Source organism: Procambarus clarkii, chromosome 18 (assembly GCF_040958095.1).
Source record: "Procambarus clarkii isolate CNS0578487 chromosome 18, FALCON_Pclarkii_2.0, whole genome shotgun sequence".
NCBI classification, from domain to species: domain Eukaryota; kingdom Metazoa; phylum Arthropoda; class Malacostraca; order Decapoda; family Cambaridae; genus Procambarus; species Procambarus clarkii.
In genome coordinates, this window is record NC_091167.1 from 27,591,201 (window position 1) to 27,613,019 (window position 21,819).

The 21,819-nt window shown below is 41.8% G+C and overlaps 1 protein-coding gene across 1 annotated transcript; it reads left to right on the forward strand.

The window, feature by feature from the left end:
• Nucleotides 1-14,392: 14,392 nt before the first annotated feature.
• Nucleotides 14,393-19,223, forward strand: LOC123754537 (lactosylceramide 4-alpha-galactosyltransferase-like). Its single transcript, XM_045737011.2, has 5 exons — nt 14,393-14,797; nt 15,269-15,367; nt 16,097-16,208; nt 16,510-16,700; nt 17,840-19,223. The coding sequence occupies exons 1-5, from the start codon at nt 14,393-14,395 to the stop codon at nt 18,251-18,253; spliced, it is 1,221 nt and encodes a 406-aa protein (XP_045592967.2). The 3' UTR covers nt 18,254-19,223.
• The last annotated feature ends 2,596 nt before the right edge of the window (nt 19,224-21,819 follow it).

The window sequence follows — 21,819 nt, forward strand, 5'->3', positions numbered from 1 at the left end:
CAAGGGATGAGGTAGGTGGGTCTTCGTATTCCCGCCAAGATGTCGACAGGAGTCCAAAATTCAGCGGGTGGCGTCTAGTCAGCGAGGTGTGGGTGTCTTCTCTGGCCGAGGCGTGCGCGGCTACCCCTCCGTCTCAACCCACCTCCGCGCATGGCTGCCATCCACCAATCAGGAAGAACCCCACGTCTATGGGTCATCCAATATGGTTAGCAGGTTTCTAGATGTCACCACTGCTAACCTTTGGCTCGGCTACAAGTACCTCTGGGAGTTTGTAACATCTGCTGAGGCAGACTTGACTAAATGTAAACTCTGTCAGCAGAACTATTCGCATACTTTGTGTCATTATATAATGGAATGTGAAAAAAATCGCAGAATTTAGATATAACACCATCAATGGTGTCCAAGAAATGTGTAAGTACTTCATTTATAATGAAGTATTTAGCGAAGTACTCGAAATCTTAGCGAAATATCCAAAATTTGCTGACTGTAGGTAATGCATGCACATGACTGTAAAGCTGCCGCCCAGTTGGGTGGGTGTGGAGCAAGACTAGTAACTGTGACTCACCATAGATGTAAAGTGCCTTGTATAGTGACTGTTATGAGCCTCTTGCTGAATCACTTGTGATATTAAAAGGTTATCGATGTATATATGTATTTGTGTAAATGATTGTATATATATATGTACATGTATGTATAACATTATTAATTGTATAACAAGCTTCAAAAGATTGTCACTTGCTTAGCTAAACGAACTCTGGGGTTCAGTTCCTGAACCCATTATGTGCCTCTGTAACCCTTTCCACCACCGCCCACGGGATGGGTATGGGGTGCACCATAAAGAAAGAATCTGATTCTGGCGGGCACTTTGAGTGTGGCTCCCTCCACATAATAACTATTTGTTCGAATGTACATAAAAGGAACTGCTGCAGCCACCAATGTTTACGGTTTGTACTATTACTTGTGTAGATCGAGTACATGATAAAAATACCATGTATGGTAATACCATCTATGGTAGATGGTAACACAATCAATGGTATATAAGAGGGCTGCCCCTGCTATTGCACTACCCATAGCTCTGCTATTCGACAAATCTCTGGAGTGTCATTCTTTTCCTGATATCCTTAAAAAAAAAAACAAGAGTAACGTCAGTTCATAAAGGAGGCGAAACAGCTGACATAAACAATTATACACCAATATCAAATCTACCCATATTATAAAAAAATATTTGAAAAAATTATTTACAAACAGCTCTAGTTCTACTCTGTAAAACTCAAAATATTAAGTCCCTGCCAGTTTGACTTCCGTTCCCAAAAGAGTACCAATGATGCCATTATTAGTGTGCTTAATATAATCTGCACAGCCCTTGACTGTGAGTTCCCAATTGGCCTCTTCATTGACCTGAGAAAGGCCATTGGTACTATAAACCACAACTACCTCTTAAACTTCACTACTATGGTATCCGAGACCTTGCTCTGAACTATATACGTTCCTATCTCAGTAACAGACACTAATATGTAGCCATCAATAACATAACCTTCCCCACTCTATCATTAATCGTAGGAGTACCACAGGGCAGCATCTTGGGACGTCCTCTATTTCTTAAATACATCAGTGATTTGCCAATGTCTCTAACATTCTTAAACCTACACTATTTGCTGATGATACTACCTTCATCAGTTCTGACCCCAACTCCCCACTCACTAAATAATATTGTCAATAATGAATTAAAAAAAAGTTCACTCAAGGATGTCAACCAACAAACTAACACTAAACATAAAATTCCTACTACATTTTATTTGGAAGTAAATCATAAAATCAAATTCAACTTCACGTAGACAATGCTAACATTAGCAATAAAAATACGTACGTACTGAATATGCATCAGCATATTCAATACGTACTACTTGCTTGGTCAGGTTAAACTGGCCATGGAATGGTGCCCAACCACTTGGACGGTCGGGGATTGAACGCCGACCTGCATGAAGCAAGACCGTTGCTCAATCGTCCAGCCCAAAAACAAAGTCGACTCTTATTCCAAAGACGGTTGAGGGCCACTTTACGACAAAACACTACTAACCAGACATGACAGGACTAATCTCATAGAAACTTTTAGAATACTGAACAGTTTGGAGAATATTAATCACGACAACTTGAAAAGATCTAACACATACAACAGAAACAGCTTCAAGCTCAACAAGGTTCTTTTAGTTACTTTTAGTATGCTTTGGGGAGTCCAACAGTCCCTTTTTATGCCCTTTACCAAATAGTTGCTATAAATACTATCACTTTAAAGGGTTTGGGTTGGAATCCTGTCTCGGAATCCCAGCAGGTACAGAAAGGGAGAGTTATCCCAATAATCCCTTTTAAACAAGTGAAGAGAAAAAACGGAGAATGTCTCGGGGAGACTATAATCGCATTTTAGTTTGTCTGCGCGTCTCCTATATCAGTTACTTGGTCATTGTTTAATGTAGAGTTATCCGAAGCAGAACGAATTTACTTGAGTGTAGTTTTGTGACATAAGGAGCGTCGTATGTCAAATGTCTCATAGTTGACTTCGTTCATAATCGGGCCGAAATCACGGGTTCGATTCTTGGGAGACACAGAAATTCAAATTCAAATTCAGGTAAAAGTACATACATAGATGAAGAGTTACAAACATAATGTTGGATTTATAAATAGAGCTAGTACATACAATACCTAAAGCCACTAATACGCATAGCGTTTCGGGCAATGTTTTCGGATCCAGAAAAATGTCTGGGAACGTTTCTTTTCACCTAATAGCTCTGTTCACCTAGTAGTAAATAGGTACCAAGGAGTTGGGCAACGGTTTTCGACAATAGATTGGACTGATTTATTTCCGAATCAGTCCAATCGGACTGATTCGGATGAACATGTGGGTGGAGGTAAGATGAACATGTGGGTGGAGGTAATATGAACATGTGGGTGGAGGTAAGATGAACATGTGGGTGGAGGTAAGATGCAAATGTGGGTGGAGGTAAGATGAACATGTGGGTGGAGGTAAGATGAACATGTGGGTGGAGGTAAGATGAACATGTGGGTGGAGGTAAGATGAACATGTGGGTGGAGGTAAGACGAACATGTGGGTGGAGGTAAGAGGAAAATGTGGGTGGAGGTAAGATGACCATGTGGGTGGAGGTAAGATGAACATGTGGGTGGAGGTAAGATGAACATGTGGGTGGAGGTAAGATGAACATGTGGGTGGAGGTAAGATGAACATGTGGAGGTAAGATGAACATGTGGGTGGAGGTAAGAGGAACATGTGGGCGGAGGTATGATGAACATGTGGGTGCAGGTAAGAGGAACATGTGGGTGGAGGTAAGATGAACATGTGGGTGGAGGTAAGAGGAACATGTGGGTGGAGGTAAGAGGAACATGTGCGTGGAGGTAAGATGAACATGTGAGTGGAGGTAAGAGGAACATGTGGGCGGAGGTAAGATGAGCATGTGGGTGGAGGTAAGAGGAACATGTGGGTGGAGGCAAGATGAACAAGTGGGTGGAGGTAAGATGAACATGTGGGTGGAGGTAAGATGAACATGTGGGTGGGGATAAGAGGAACATGTGGGTGGAGGTAAGATGAATATGTGGGTGGAAGTAAGAGGAACATGTGGGTGGAGGTAAGATGAACATGTGGGTGGAGGTAAGAGGAACATGTAGGTGGAGGTAAGATGAACATGTGGGTGGAGGTAAACTGAACATGTGGGTGCAGGTAAGAGGAACATGTGGGTGGAGGTAAGATGAAGATGTGGGTGGAGATAAAATGAACATGTGGGTGGAGGCAAGATGAACATGTGGGTGGAGGTAAGATGAACATGTGGGTGGAGGTAAGATGAACATGTGGGTGGGGGTAAGATGAACATGTGGGTGGGGATAAGAGGAACATGTGGGTGGAGGTAAGATGAATATGTGGGTGGAAGTAAGAGGAACATGTGGGTGGAGGTAAGATGAACATGTGGGTGGAGGTAAGATGAACATGTGGGTGGAGGTAAGATGAACATGTGGGTGGAGGTAAGATGAACATGTGGGTGGAGGTAAGAGGAACATGTGGGTGGAGGTAAGATGAACATGTGGGTGGAGGTAAGATGAACATGGGGTGGAGTTAAAAGGAACATGTGGGTGGAGGTGAGATGAACATGTGGGTGGAGGTAAGATGAACATGTGGGTGGAGGTAAGATGAACATGTGGGTGGAGGTGTTACGGACCCGAGTCCAGCGTCGGAGCACGGAGCAGTGACGACAACGCCATCTGTGAGTCCGCTCCCGAAACCCACTCCAAATGGACAACGCCATCTAGTGAGGACGGGATATACCGGCCACAGGTGCTGGATTTCCATCTTAATTAGCTCATAACATAGCTGCTGCTGACCTCTGGTGAGGTGGCGCTTAGACAGCAACGCCATCTATGGAGTGGAGAGGTGGACGTTTGTGTCTAAGCCTGTAAGTGAGGTTCCCTAGAGCGTCCCAGTATTAATGACGTATTTGATTGCAGAGTCGACCTGGGACTGCTGTATTGGACGATGGATCAGTCTACCCAAGGCAGCCAAGGTCTCTTCACTAGTCTGCTGAAGAAGCTGTGAGTTACCCCTGGACGAACTCTGTTGAGAGTGTAATAGCCTGCCTGTGGCGTGGCAGTGTCGGGAATCGCCTTATCCGGGGCTGGCTGGTGGAAGAGACTAGCCACTGTGGTGCTTAGTAAGGAGAGTGATCAGCGGGATCGCACGAGGCTCCTGCCTAGGGCTCGCAACCCTAGTATCGGTCGTGGAGTGGCCTACACAGCGGAACTGATCGGTACCTGCCAGCTACAGGCTGGATTGTGGTTGAAGGCCTCCACGACGGAGCATCCAGTGGGACTGTGATTTGGCTGGCCGGTGGCCAGGGTAGATTCGCCAATAGAATCATAGAGGATTCATCGTGGGCCACGGAAGAAGGAACCAGGGCTACCCAAAGTGTGCACCGTGGAGCATCCAGTGTCTTCGGAGGAAGACAACCCTGTACATTATAGTGTAGTTATAACCCCCGTGTGTAACTGATATTTATTTATTCGTGGTGATGGAGAATATATATATATAAATCAGAGCATTTGTATCCCTCCCCCTTTAATTTACCTTGCGTTACGGAACGCACCCCTTGAAAGCCTCTACTAACTTGGGGCCGGATACCCAAACTCTACTACCATCAGGGAAGAACCCTGTTGCGTCCCAGTAGGGCCTTTTTTTTTTTTCTACCACAGACGTGGCCACACATTTACAATGCTAAACAGCATATATACATTTTCTTCTGTCCTCCATGGACAGGGTTAGGGAAGTGTTAAACATATAGTTCAAGGGTTTATTGAACACAACCACAGAAGGTGATTGGGTGCTTTTAAAATGCTAAGCTAACCTACATACGTAAATACATAGATACACAGATTTACGTATGCCCTACATAAAGTGTTAGATGTGTCTTTTACATAGTGTCATTAATGTACATTCACAAAGGTGAAATGTAATTCTGATCAGCTTCCATATATACTTTATACCCATACATATACATACACACACACACATATACATACATATATATACACACACACACACATGCATTCACATACATTTGTCTCATTTACTCTGACAGAGTGAGGTGACTGATAAAGAAACTAGTGTGCAATTAAGCACTTAATCACTGAAGGTGCTTTTACAAGCTCAGGTTATATAGTTACATCATATATATACATTGTATGATTGATATATTATATGGTCAATCTTGGATACAAGTCCAATATATCATCAAGTGTTCCAGTACTCATATAGTAACTACAGAGTTCAGCATACCTTAGCCCAGGAGGGCGAAAGTCAGTCAGTATGGGACATTCTACAATATAATGTTCAAGAGAGTGCATGTTTTCTCTTTCACAAAGTTGACACATTGTGTACTCGACATTTGGGTTTTGAGAAAGCTGCCAGATACGTCTATATCCCAGGCGTATTCTGGCCACTATAACATCACATTGCCGGGTTCTTGTTCTATTAGTCCCATATGTGAATGTCTCCTCACGATATCTATCATAATATTTAATGCTACAACTTTCAGGTCTTTGAGAATTTGTTAGGTCGGTGAGATTTTCATTAGATATTTGTTTAAGTATTCTCTTTGTCACTGCTAATGAAACACTCATATCAATTTCTACCACTGGTTTTCTGCAGGCTGACTTAGCAAGCATATCAACAGTGTCATGCCTTGAGATGCCAACATGTGATGGTATCCATAGGAATTTAATCTCAAATCTATTTTCTTTGGCAGCTAAAACATTCATTCGAATATCACTGACTATTTTCTGGGTGTCACTACTATGTGCGTTCAATGCCAGGAGTGCACTCTGCGAGTCACAGTATATAAGTCCACTGCCTTTGTCTTTTAAAAATTCAGTGGCAAGGTATATGCCTGCAAGTTCGGTTTGAGTTGTACTTGCCCAGTCATTGACGCGCTTCATTGCTGTATGTACGAGAGAAGATTGTTCAAATATGTTACATGCACATCCGGTACATCGTCCACCTTCTTCTACAGAGCCGTCGGTATAGCACTGATAAACATCGTTACCCATACTCTGAGTACTTTCAGTGATGCTTTTCAGTGTTAACTGTTTTAATAATATAGTGTGCACACTATCTTTTTGGGCGCATTTACAAAATAAACTGATAGATCCCAGTTATCCAATGGAGTAATTGGCTGATTAATCATTAGTTGAGTTGGGTACATATTTAATATTTTGATGGAGTTGGCTACCTTGTAGAACCAATATACATAATCAGATTTCGTTCTTCTTCTATAGACCTCAGGTGAGTGCAGTATATTAGAAAGTTTAGCTTGAAACTTCATGTGTTGTCTAGATCTACTCAATGCCTTCACGCCGAAAACTGTGCTAATAGACAAAATTCTCTCACTTATGGTAGGTAATTTTAACTCTGCTCTTATATTAACTATTCTCGTGGACTTTGGAGCCCCAAGGATGAGACGGATAGCTTCATTTTGCAAGGTTTCAAGAGATTTCAGCTCTTTGTCAGTATACAGTGTGAGATGTAGAGCACTGTAGTCAATCACAGAGCGTATAAATGATACATAAAACTTTCTAGCAAGTCTCACGTTAAGTCCATGATTGACACCAACAAGGGAACATGTGGGTGGAGGTAAGATGAACATGTGGGTGGAGGTAAGATGAACATGTGGGTGGGGGTAAGATGAACATGTGGGTGGGGATAAGAGGAACATGTGGGTGGAGGTAAGATGAATATGTGGGTGGAAGTAAGAGGAACATGTGGGTGGAGGTAAGATGAACATGTGGGTGGAGGTAAGATGAACATGTGGGTGGAGGTAAGATGAACATGTGGGTGGAGGTAAGATGAACATGTGGGTGGAGGTAAGAGGAACATGTGGGTGGAGGTAAGATGAACATGTGGGTGGAGGTAAGATGAACATGGGGTGGAGTTAAAAGGAACATGTGGGTGGAGGTGAGATGAACATGTGGGTGGAGGTAAGATGAACATGTGGGTGGAGGTAAGATGAACATGTGGGTGGAGGTGTTACGGACCCGAGTCCAGCGTCGGAGCACGGAGCAGTGACGACAACGCCATCTGTGAGTCCGCTCCCGAAACCCACTCCAAATGGACAACGCCATCTAGTGAGGACGGGATATACCGGCCACAGGTGCTGGATTTCCATCTTAATTAGCTCATAACATAGCTGCTGCTGACCTCTGGTGAGGTGGCGCTTAGACAGCAACGCCATCTATGGAGTGGAGAGGTGGACGTTTGTGTCTAAGCCTGTAAGTGAGGTTCCCTAGAGCGTCCCAGTATTAATGATGTATTTGATTGCAGAGTCGACCTGGGACTGCTGTATTGGACGATGGATCAGTCTACCCAAGGCAGCCAAGGTCTCTTCACTAGTCTGCTGAAGAAGCTGTGAGTTACCCCTGGACGAACTCTGTTGAGAGTGTAATAGCCTGCCTGTGGCGTGGCAGTGTCGGGAATCGCCTTATCCGGGGCTGGCTGGTGGAAGAGACTAGCCACTGTGGTGCTTAGTAAGGAGAGTGATCAGCGGGATCACACGAGGCTCCTGCCTAGGGCTCGCAACCCTAGTATCGGTCGTGGAGTGGCCTACACAGCGGAACTGATCGGTACCTGCCAGCTACAGGCTGGATTGTGGTTGAAGGCCTCCACGACGGAGCATCCAGTGGGACTGTGATTTGGCTGGCCGGTGGCCAGGGTAGATTCGCCAATAGAATCATAGAGGATTCATCGTGGGCCACGGAAGAAGGAACCAGGGCTACCCAAAGTGTGCACCGTGGAGCATCCAGTGTCTTCGGAGGAAGACAACCCTGTACATTATAGTGTAGTTATAACCCCCGTGTGTAACTGATATTTATTTATTCGTGGTGATGGAGAATATATATATATAAATCAGAGCATTTGTATCCCTCCCCCTTTAATTTACCTTGCGTTACGGAACGCACCCCTTGAAAGCCTCTACTAACTTGGGGCCGGATACCCAAACTCTACTACCATCAGGGAAGAACCCTGTTGCGTCCCAGTAGGGCCTTTTTTTTTTTTCTACCACAGACGTGGCCACACATTTACAATGCTAAACAGCATATATACATTTTCTTCTGTCCTCCATGGACAGGGTTAGGGAAGTGTTAAACATATAGTTCAAGGGTTTATTGAACACAACCACAGAAGGTGATTGGGTGCTTTTAAAATGCTAAGCTAACCTACATACGTAAATACATAGATACACAGATTTACGTATGCCCTACATAAAGTGTTAGATGTGTCTTTTACATAGTGTCATTAATGTACATTCACAAAGGTGAAATGTAATTCTGATCAGCTTCCATATATACTTTATACCCATACATATACATACACACACACACATATACATACATATATATACACACACACACACATGCATTCACATACATTTGTCTCATTTACTCTGACAGAGTGAGGTGACTGATAAAGAAACTAGTGTGCAATTAAGCACTTAATCACTGAAGGTGCTTTTACAAGCTCAGGTTATATAGTTACATCATATATATACATTGTATGATTGATATATTATATGGTCAATCTTGGATACAAGTCCAATATATCATCAAGTGTTCCAGTACTCATATAGTAACTACAGAGTTCAGCATACCTTAGCCCAGGAGGGCGAAAGTCAGTCAGTATGGGACATTCTACAATATAATGTTCAAGAGAGTGCATGTTTTCTCTTTCACAAAGTTGACACATTGTGTACTCGACATTTGGGTTTTGAGAAAGCTGCCAGATACGTCTATATCCCAGGCGTATTCTGGCCACTATAACATCACATTGCCGGGTTCTTGTTCTATTAGTCCCATATGTGAATGTCTCCTCACGATATCTATCATAATATTTAATGCTACAACTTTCAGGTCTTTGAGAATTTGTTAGGTCGGTGAGATTTTCATTAGATATTTGTTTAAGTATTCTCTTTGTCACTGCTAATGAAACACTCATATCAATTTCTACCACTGGTTTTCTGCAGGCTGACTTAGCAAGCATATCAACAGTGTCATGCCTTGAGATGCCAACATGTGATGGTATCCATAGGAATTTAATCTCAAATCTATTTTCTTTGGCAGCTAAAACATTCATTCGAATATCACTGACTATTTTCTGGGTGTCACTACTATGTGCGTTCAATGCCAGGAGTGCACTCTGCGAGTCACAGTATATAAGTCCACTGCCTTTGTCTTTTAAAAATTCAGTGGCAAGGTATATGCCTGCAAGTTCGGTTTGAGTTGTACTTGCCCAGTCATTGACGCGCTTCATTGCTGTATGTACGAGAGAAGATTGTTCAAATATGTTACATGCACATCCGGTACATCGTCCACCTTCTTCTACAGAGCCGTCGGTATAGCACTGATAAACATCGTTACCCATACTCTGAGTACTTTCAGTGATGCTTTTCAGTGTTAACTGTTTTAATAATATAGTGTGCACACTATCTTTTTGGGCGCATTTACAAAATAAACTGATAGATCCCAGTTATCCAATGGAGTAATTGGCTGATTAATCATTAGTTGAGTTGGGTACATATTTAATATTTTGATGGAGTTGGCTACCTTGTAGAACCAATATACATAATCAGATTTCGTTCTTCTTCTATAGACCTCAGGTGAGTGCAGTATATTAGAAAGTTTAGCTTGAAACTTCATGTGTTGTCTAGATCTACTCAATGCCTTCACGCCGAAAACTGTGCTAATAGACAAAATTCTCTCACTTATGGTAGGTAATTTTAACTCTGCTCTTATATTAACTATTCTCGTGGACTTTGGAGCCCCAAGGATGAGACGGATAGCTTCATTTTGCAAGGTTTCAAGAGATTTCAGCTCTTTGTCAGTATACAGTGTGAGATGTAGAGCACTGTAGTCAATCACAGAGCGTATAAATGATACATAAAACTTTCTAGCAAGTCTCACGTTAAGTCCATGATTGACACCAACAAGGGAACATGTGGGTGGAGGTAAGATGAACATGTGGGTGGAGGTAAGATGAACATGTGGGTGGAGGTAAGATGAACATGTGGGTGGAGGTAAGATGAACATGTGGGTGGAGGTAAGAGGAACATGTGGGTAGAGGTAAGATGAACATGTGGGTGGAGGTAAGAGGAACATGTGGGTGGAGGCAAGATGAACATGTGGGTGGAGGTAAGATGAACATGTGGGTGGAGGTAAGATGAACATGTGGGTGGGGGTAAGTGGAACAAGTGGGTGGAGGTAAGATGAAGATGTGGGTGGAGGTAAGAGGAACATGTGGGAGGAGGTAAGATGAACATGTGGGTGGAGGTAAGATGAACATATGGGTGGAGGTAAGAGGAACATGTGGATGGAGGTAAGAGGAGCATGTGGATGGAGGTAAGAGGAGCATGTGGGTGGAGGTAAGAGGAACATGTGGGTGGAGGTAAGATGAACATGTGGGTGGAGGTAAGATGAACATGTGGGTGGAGGTAAGAGGAACATGTGGGTGGAGGTAAGAGGAATATGTGAGTGGATTTAAGAGGAATATGTGGGTGGAGGAAAGAGGAGTGTGTGGGTAGAGGTAAGGGGGACCAATCCATAAAGTATTGTATGGATAGGTAGTCTCTAAACAGGAGGATGGGTTTACCTAAAACAGTTTTCATAATAATAATGATAACAATAATAATAATAATAACAATAATCAGTACCAATCATAGCACACAGAAACATATTTGAAATGTCTAATGACGTAAACGTCATTGTCTGAAACTTCCATTTCGCTATGACCAGTTGATGATAGCATAAACAAGTAACGTTTCAAAAATACGTGTCTGCTTATTTTCACAGCGCGCTCATCTTCGGGCCTCTCCGCTGGCGAGCACGATAAAGAGAACCTGGCGAGATTTTTACCAGGAAAGTTCACGAGTTAGTGTTCTAAAATTAGAATCCTGCTTGAAGTTGGCATTAAGGAAAGCCCAGCACTATCAGAGTCCCCTTAAGGATTCTTGATTGCCACGACACCCTTAAGTCTCGGTGCATCAGTGAGCCCCACGTCGTCCTTGTGTGTGTGTGTTCAAGTTCAAGTATGTTTATTGAGACAAGGAAAAAATACATCTCAAAGGGATAGAGTAGCTTAGGCTATTTCTACCCCACTTTGTGTGTGTATGTGCACAGCATTACTGACTCCCGTAACTAGACTGATTCTCACAGCATCCTTGAGTGCCACAGTGTTCTTGTGGCCCACAGCATCGTTGAGCCTCACACAGTACTTGGCGCAGATATATGTGTTTCGTCTCCACCAACATCATGTTGATCCACTTGCTCCACACGTTACGTTGTCTATCTACACTGATGTAGCGAATTGTATTTTTTTTAACACTGAAAAATCATGCAGTAGCATAACTTTTCACACTAGCAAATTTTGCGTTTGCAGTGAATGTATTCAGTTCTATTCGAATAAGAATTTCATGTGGACCAAATTTTACACGTACAACTTCACTATTAATAACATTTAAGTATTTGAAGTGTTCGCTACGGCCATGATGATGTGTTCACAAGTGAAGCGAAAGATGTATTGCTGTATATCCTGACGCAATCATTGCTCAACATCGCCTGAAGCAATTATGCCATTAAGGTACCCAGGAATAGCACAGCCTTTTCCTGGTACTTTGTTTATTGATATACGTAGCGGTGAAGAATGAAACTTGTAAGGTAAGATAAACCTTCGTATCTTTTATATATATATATAAACAGAGCTTCCTTGTTAGTTTCGTCATTTATCAATCCAGAATTAGCATAGTTTACGTAGGTCATTATAGTTCAATGGACCGCTAAATAAATATATATCTCACAGTGTACCGATTACCACCTCCATACAGGCTCGACCACTCTCCCGGTACTATATAGCGTAAGCTGTAATCACTAAAATGACACTTTTCTTCCAAGTGATGCTCAGAGGTCAATCACTAACAAACTGGCCAGACTCTTATAAACATTATCTTCATGCTACACTTGTAGGCTGTTCCAACTAGACGTTTAAAAAAAATATATATATAAATTATATATATATATATATATATATATATATATATATATATATATATATATATATATATAAACACAAAGATTAATCCAGTGTAATTGGCCTGTTATGTTGGACATTGTCTTCTGTGTTGGCATCGATATGTTCTTGTCTTGTCCTTACTCTCATGGTGGGTAGAGTAAATAGTTCCGTGATTTGGGTGTTCATGGTAGGTCGCTCTATTCTTATGTGAATTGCCTCAAGAATTTGTAATCTTCTTGAATCTTGGGTTTTGTCTATTATGCAAGTATTCTTGTTCAACATTTCTCTTGTTAGAGTAATGTCATGGGCTTGTCTCACGTGATTCCTAGGGGCACCAGATTGAAGATGGCATGTCAAACGCCTCGTCAGCTTGGTCGACGTCATACCTATGTACTTACATTGAAGGTTACATCCTTCGTGGGGGCAAGTGTACATGTATACAACGCTTCAATATATATATATATATATATATATATATATATATATATACAATATATATATATATAAATATATATATATATATATATATATATATATATATATATATATATATATATATATATATATATATATATATATATATATTGTTAAATATGACCGAAAAAGTAAGATTAATAATTATAACACGAATTTTCTCAATCTTTCGTACATTTCTTTTCACTGTTGGAGGTAATTCAAAAATCAATTCTCCAAAATTCATTTTTATTTCTAGTCTGACGCGACACGAGCGCGTTTCGTAAAACTTATTACATTTTCAAAGACTTTACACATACACAACTGAATAGAACTTACATATCTCCGATTTGTTTATATCTACATTTGAGTGAGGTGGATGGGGTGAGGTGGTATTTAATAGGGTATTAATTTCATCAACACAAGACAGAACACGAAACAATGGGTATTGAAATGGAAGTGATTGTAGAAAGCCTATTGGTCCATATTTCTTGATGCTTCTATATTGGAGCGGAGTCTTGAGGTGGGTAGAATATAGTTGTGCATTAATTGGCTGTTGATTGCTGGTGTTGACTTCTTAATGTGCAGTGACTCGCAAACGTCAAGCCGTCTGCTATCGCTGTATCTATCGATGATTTCTTTGTTGTTTACTAGGATTTCTCTGGCGATGGTTTGGTTGTGGGAAGAGATTATGTTCCTTAATGGAGCCCTGTTGCTTATGCATCGTTAAACGCCTAGAAAGAGATGTTGTTGTCTTGCCTATATACTGGGTTTTTTTGGAGCTTACAGTCCCCAAGTGGGCATTTGAAGGCATAGACGACGTTGGTCTCTTTTAAAGCGTTCTGATTTGTGTCTGGAGAGTTTCTCATGAGTAGGCTGGCCGTTTTTCTGGTTTTATAGTAAATCGTCAGTTGTATCCTCTGATTTTTGTCTGTAGGGATAACGTTTCTATTAACAATATCTTTCATGACCCTTTCCTCCGTTTTATGAGCTGTGGAAAAGAAGTTCCTGTAACATAGAACTTCTATTTTGGAACTTCTTTTCCACAGCTGAATTTTTGATGTGTGCATATAGTGCATATAGGTTCGAACCCTCAACACGGCCCTTGTGGATTTGTTCATTGATATATCACGTTATTGTGATTTCTGAATGTATTATTATTATTATTATAATTGTTATTATTATGTTAGTGTTTTTTAAGAATTTCTGGAAAGCTATTGGACAAAACTGAAATGAGTACGATTCTTTATACAAAGTGCTTAGAAGTGTATCATTCTTAAGTCACAGTAAATGTTTTCTTTCAGTGCTTGGACACCAAACCTTCAGGGAGGAAGAATGAACCTCCTAAGCAGAAGAGCCGGGAGCGTCAAGGCCGCTGTGGTCACCACCTCCTTGGTGGTCGTGTTTATGTGCTGCGTCGACAGACAAGAAAATGCTGTCAACTGGGATGTGCTTGAACGGGAAGAACTATCTCCATTAAGCAAGGACTCCAAGAAACTACAGACTCGAGACATCGTAACTCCAAGACTCCCAGACTGGGGAGAGTCTCCAGGAGTGGCCGGGCGGGGAACTTGGGTGCCTCACCTTTGTCCTCGTTACGGACAAAGAGGACAAAGGTCTCGGCTCGAAGTCTCGAGCCGAGACTTCGAGGCTCACCTAAAGCTCACCTGGACCCCACCTGACGAGGGAACCATCTTCTTCACCCAGACTTCCTGCAGCACCTTCCTGTCGGCCCGAGAGGTATGGGTCACCAGCATATATTGTTCTCCAGAGATCTCAGGAAGACGAGGACTTCGATAAGCTTAAGTATAGACTTCGAGTCCCCAAAAAACGGTAAATTCCCGCTTCTGTTATTTTCAATAATAACGCCTAAATGGCGGTAAGATTCATCTAAGGCTTCTGTTTTTTCTTGGGTCTTGTTAGTCTTCTTTATACCTGGGCGGAAATGTAAGATGCAAAGATGGAAATGTGTGGTGATGACTTACACGTATGTGACGTTTGGACACGTCACATATGTGTAAAGTATGTGACGTGTCATATACGTCACATTCACCACATATGAGGTGAGTGTGTCCTTATCGCCAGGTGGATGTATGTTGGTGTGACACTCACCCACCGTCCTCTATACTCACCCACCGCCCTCTATATTCACCCACCACCCTTTACACTCACCCACCGCCCTCTATACTCACCCACCTCCCCAACCCACAGGCTTGTGCTGTGGAGAGTGCCGCCCACCACCACCCACAACGCCCAGTTCTCGTTCTGATGACCGCCCCCGTCGTCAATCAGACCCATCCACTCATGCAGGTGAGTCCATATAACCGGCCATTCATTTTGATGAGTCTGTGACCGGCCATTCATGTGGGTGAGTCCACACACCCACCCCCTCTTGTAGTTTTTTTTTTTTTACATAATACATTATTCATCATTCTCTGACGCAACCTAACAGTAATGTTAATAAGCAAACCCTAGGTAAACCTAACCATTAGTGTTTACATTCCTGCACAGTGCATTCCACTTCACAACAACAAAAAAATGGATGATGGTTAAATATCTGTGTAGGTACACTCATAAGTACATACACTCTTGATTCACGAGCTCACCATAGCCCGTGCTACTTGAAACTTTTTGCTCCAGGTAGCGAATCTTAAACAACAACTACAACCTCTTTATATATTTGCACTACAAAGTATACCTATGTGTTTAATATGCACTTTGAAATACACTTTTCTCTCTGTATGTACGCAAAAAAGGTACACCTCTCACTTTGTAAACACAGAGAGCTACACTTCTCACTTTTACGTATATCAGGCTTCGTGCAGTATACAGTTCTGATATATGCGTAAAAAGCTCAATGATAGTATTAAACTGACAACTAGTGTAATTGGTAGGAGTGTGCCCTTCAGTGGTACCAACATAAGGAGATATTTGGTGTATCACTTAAAGCTTTACATAAAAGACGTCAACACACACACAAGATGATGAAGGGTATCATGGAGAGTTTGGTCTTAATGACGTCAACCAACAACTTCTCAGGTGTTGTCAGGGTTGAGGAGCGTGCGACTGGCCTGGCTGGACCTGGACGAGGTGTTTAGTGAAGAGCCTCTTAGGACCTGGCACCGAGACCGTGTCTGGGTCATGGGTGAAGGTGAGTAGAGGCAGACAGACAGACGTATTCAGCCCTGAGTAATGCGAAATATCAAATTGTCTCTTGAAATAAAAATTTCCACTTCAAATCTCTTCAAAACACACACACACACTCACACATACACACACACACACACACGTACGTACGCACGCAGGCACGTACAAACACTCCTAACTCGTACTCCCGAAGTTCTTGAAATTTGAGCTTACGTTAAAAAAAAAAAAATTATATGTACTCTGATATCTGGCCACTTTCCACCGCCCCTGGTGTGTGTGTGTGTGTGTGTGTGTGTGTGTGTCAGACCGCGTGGCTTGGGTAGTGAGCGACGCCGCCCGTGTGGAGGTCTTGAGGAGATACGGAGGAACCTACCTTGACCTGGATTTCATCACTCTCCGCGCTCTGCCTCGCTCCACCAACTGGCTCGCACGGATCCACGTCAACCTCGTCAACGGTGGAATCCTGAGCTTCAGTTCGGGGCACCCGTTTCTTCAGGTAAGGTCAAGCATAAGGGTAGAAATAGCCTATAAGCTACTCTGTCCCTTTGAGATCTATTTCACTATCTCCCAATAAACGTCCTTGAACTTAAACTTGAGGTCACGCTTCACCTTCCAAAATTCGTTTCTTCAAAAGACGGGCTCCGTGCACCATCACTTTCGAACGCCTGTATTGTTATGTAATCAGGCAATACATTTTTCGAACACCCGTTTCTTTAGGTGAGGCTAATTGCTGGAGTGTTCAACGGGATGGAAAGATGTAACATGGGGAATGATCAAAGGCTACTGAAAAGGAGAACAAATTTAATAAGTTTAAATAATATCCAAAATCTTTTATGAAAATAGAGTTAGACAGCTGAGTTTCCCTGCATGGGTCAAGGAGCCTTGTGCAGTGTCCTTCCGTGTAAGTAAGTTGTCTCTAGATAAGACGTCCCTCAGGGGAAACTGATTCCTCTGATATAGATAAACTAATGACTTCTTTGTTGCAGAGTTGACATTTTGAGTGATAAAATGTTATCAAGCAAATAATCACACTAAAGCCCATCATGTCCACTAGACCAGACGAGGTATTTACCAGGTTCCATACAGAATATCAATAGGAATTAAATGAGATCGATACATGCAATTTTAATAAAATAATAATAATAATAATAATAATAATAATAATAATAATAATAATAATAATAATAATAATAATAATAATAATAATAATAATAATAGTATTGAAAAAATCCACTAGAACTATAGGTAACGCTTGAGCCTACAATCCCTGTATTGCCAGTCATCTACTCTACTACTGAGAGATATCTCAGGAGGAGGATAACGCAAGTCGTAAAACAACAAACAACCTCATTCCAGTGGGGATAAACATGGGAACTACGTCGTAAAAGTGTAAAACCACTTTGCCCCTTGACGTAAAAAAAAAGAAGAAAAAAAAGAGACCACTTCACCCTTCTACCCGAGGGCTTGTGGGTCATACTTAAAAACTTGGACTGGCTTCAGTAGGGACCTCAGGTCAAAGATGGTTCAGTGGTAGAATGCGCGACTGGCAATATATATATATATCACGTTAATGTGAATTCTGTGTGTTAATAATACTGAGTGTGAGTAATTTTTGCCTCGTTGAAACCTCCGCAGGCAGTCGTAGCGGACATCCCTTCAGTGTTTGACCCGGGCATGTGTTGCAGCATCGGTCCTGATCTGATCACTCAGCACCTCCATCGTCGGTGTCCCGACAACGTCACCATCCCCGCCTCCGTCACCCCCGACCAGTTCGAGATCTGCGGCGACATCACCGTCTGGCCGACAAAGCTCTTCTACCCCATCCCTTACGGCTACCCGCAGTTCAGGACTGAGAGCATCTTCACGGAGGGTATGGGGATTGGCGCCGCCTTCTTCAGCAGTACCAAGGCCGTTTCTCTCCACCTTACCCACTCTCTCACCCACAACACAGCCGTTAGTGTTGCTGGAGACTCCATCCTTAAGGAGGCTGCCGTCAGGAACTGTCCACGAGTTGTGGAGGCTCTCAAGACGCATAATATGGATCTGTAAGGAACCATTCCGGGAATATCACCCCTACAAGATTGTCTGCTGTTACCCAGTTATTTAGTAATCACCCAAAATATTGCTCTGTTGGCCCCCCCCCCCATCTCAGCCTATGCAGAAGAAACTAGTTTCTTAATGAAATTATCTGAATTCTCAGGGTTAAGATGACTGAAATACTAGATCAAAGTTTAGAACAACTTGAGGAATAGATGCATAAACAGTCAATATATTAGCAAATCAAATAGTTAACGTGCCTGAAAATCTGAGTGTTGCAGAATAGATGAATGTTTGGCAACAGACACCAGGAAGGCTTACTATGCTGCACTTACCTTTATTGAGACAGGCAAGATTAAATATTCCCCCGGGCAACCAGCATCCCTTTAAACTAAAAACAAGTAGTTACCAAATATTATTCCAACAAATTATCCTTTCACTAGGAATTACGTATAGTCTACTGCTTAAGGAACAAAACATATGCCTGTAGGTTCATTTGCATACTTTATTACTTAGCTTCATGACTGACGATTCAACTTGCAAATTAATTAGCAAATTAAGTATGACTAGTTATACTTGTAATTCATTTCGTTATTTTACAGCAAGGCAGATTTGCATATATATGCCTCTGCAAATAAAATACTGTCCAACCAAAGAGGTTTAAAAAACATATGCAACATCTTACTTTACAATGATCAACTTCAAGTAACAATTATTGTAAACCAATTAATGGCGTGTAAATTAGCCACAGCCTTGGCCTAAACTGGAAATTTAAATCCAGTTATGACGAGGTAACTCACTCGTTCATAACAACCATCTAACTCAATGTGAAATATTTTATTTTGCCTTGAAACAATGCAATGTTTATAACTAAATACGAGAACACTAAACCTGGTTATCCAAGGATAAAAATCAAAAGTTCTCCCGTATACCTAACAAAAACCAATATTTTTATTTTGTAATAATCATTAATGTAATAATAATATAAAAAATAACTGCAATAAAGCATAAATGGGATCAGTATATGGAAAAAAATAGCCTATATCCCTGGGTTTTTGGGATCCAGCGTTCAAGTTCCTCACGCTCTGCAAAATGTTGTTATTATTTCATGCACTGTCTCTTCTTAAAGAGGCAGTAAACAAAGCCACCATTGTGTTACGTGAGAGAAGTTGTGTTTGTGGGAACATTAAATCGTGACTGCATCTAGCAGACGATTCACAAGACATCTTTTCGTCGTCTTCTCTCTCTTCAGAGAGCAACCAGGTTCTCCAAGAATGATAGTAGTACCTATACCGACTATGGATGGAATGTACAGAACATGGACTCTTGTACCAAAAACGAGTCCCTGTGTTGTATTGTTGGAATTTTAGTTTCACCCATAAATTCATAAAAACATTTATTATTTTTTTGTCTTGAAAGGTTGTCAGCCCCATTTGATTTCAAAATATTATTTTTTCTTGGCAAAGGGCGGGGGGAGGCCCTATGTAATTATCTAACTACGTAATGAATTCCCCGGGAATAATTACGTAATAACCAAAAAGTTATTATTATAATTATTCCCCATGGAATAATTACGTAACTACGTAATTACATCAGGCCCCCCCCCTCCCCCGCATCTTTAAACACATTACGTAGATATAGCACTTTCCGGAATTTTCCTAACTATAACAATGGAGTAAACAAAACAAAACAAAATCAGACTAAATCTGATATAAATTACACTAAAAAAAATAGCGCAGGTAAATGCATCATGCTGGAACTTGAATATTATTATCAAGTTAGCAGGCACTGAGACTCATCCAAGTTAGCAACAGTGTCCTTCTCATAGCTCAGAAGGAACAGAATCACAGTGTTCTAGGGCGGGTTTTCTTCTCACCGACAACAACAACCTTTGGTCGATAGTGTACTGACAGGTGGCCTTGACAGGGAAGATGCCAGGCCAAGGCTGTCACCTTCACTGACGGTCTTACCCCCCACAGATATATGGCCAGTTAGGTTATTATCATCAATGAGAAAAATTATTAATATGAGACCTACCTCTCCCATCGCATTACAGAAACGTTAAGTTAATAATACTTTTAACGTTGGTAGCAGGATTGTGGACAATTTGTATTATTTATGTATATACAAGAAGTGTACAATGGGCTGTGAAAGTACATATATTGGTGTAAGTAAATATGTTGGTTTAAGTACATCTGTTGGTGTAAGTACATATGTTGGTGATGGGTACTGGGAACAGAAGACGTAGAAATGGGTACAGGAAGCCCCCCATTGCATAGCAACGAGTGCAGGTACAACACTGAGCTTGGAGACAAAGTCATGCCATCACCTTTGGTCCAACCTTAATGAAGAGAATCCAAGTCTGGAGGGTTGGACTCACCGCCTGACCACCTGCACACAACAGCTTAATACTGAGCTCGAGACGCATGCTCACGAAAAGCGCATGGGGGGTGGGGGTAGGACTTGTTGACCAGGCCACACACTAGCAGGTGAACGGACGACGACGTTTCGGTCCGTCCTGGACCATTCTCAAGTCGATTGTCTTGAGGTAGGGGTAGGACTTATTTTAGGGAAGCAGACGACACCTTCGGGTTTGCCTGCCTAGGCTAGAGCAACGAAGGAACAGTCACTCTAAATAAGAAATTCCACAGCAAACTAGCCAGCTTCTGCGGTTAGACTGGTGAGAGGCGAGGGGGAACTAATGAATTAATGATATATTAGAGTTTTATTTTCTGGTGTTACAAAACATGATGTCTAGCAAGAATGTGTTTCACTGTCCAAGAAATAGTTAACACCTACACAGGAGGAATGTAACTCAGAGGTGGAGACTGTTTCCCTGCAAAGACTGTTTCCTAATTGTTTCCTAAAGTTAGCAAATTTGCGACGAGGCTCGTCCCGGAGTTACATGGGATGGGATATGAAGAACGATTGAATGAACTGAATCTGACGACGTTAGAAAAAAAGGTGAAAGCTGGGAGATATGATAGCAGCATACAAAATACTTAATGGGATTGACAGAGTGGAGATTGACGAAATGTTCACGCGGAATACCCACAGAACAAGGGGAGACATGGGTGGAAGATGGAAACGCAGATGACTCATAGAGATGTTAGATTTTTTTTTTTCAGCGTGAGAGTATTGGGGAAATGGAATGAACTAAAGAAAAACATTATGAAAGCAAACACTATTCACAGCTTTACGACTAGGTATGATAGAGAAGTACGACCGGAGTCATTGCTTTAAACAACCAAAGGTTAGAAAGGCGGGATCCAAGAGTCAACGCTTGATCCTGTAGGCACACATAGATGAGTACACACACACACACACATATGCCAGGTTGTCCAACATAAGAACGGCATTTAGACACTTGTATAAGGAATCTTTCAGAGCTTTGTTTACCACCTATGTCGGACCAATCCTGGAGTATGCAGCCCCAGCATGGAGCCCTTATCTAGTCAAGCATAAGACTAAACTGGAAAAGGTTCAAAGGTGTGCCACCAGACTAGTACCCTGGCTGAGAGGTATGACCTACGAGGAGAGACTACGGGAATTAAACCTCACGTCGTTGGAAGACAGAA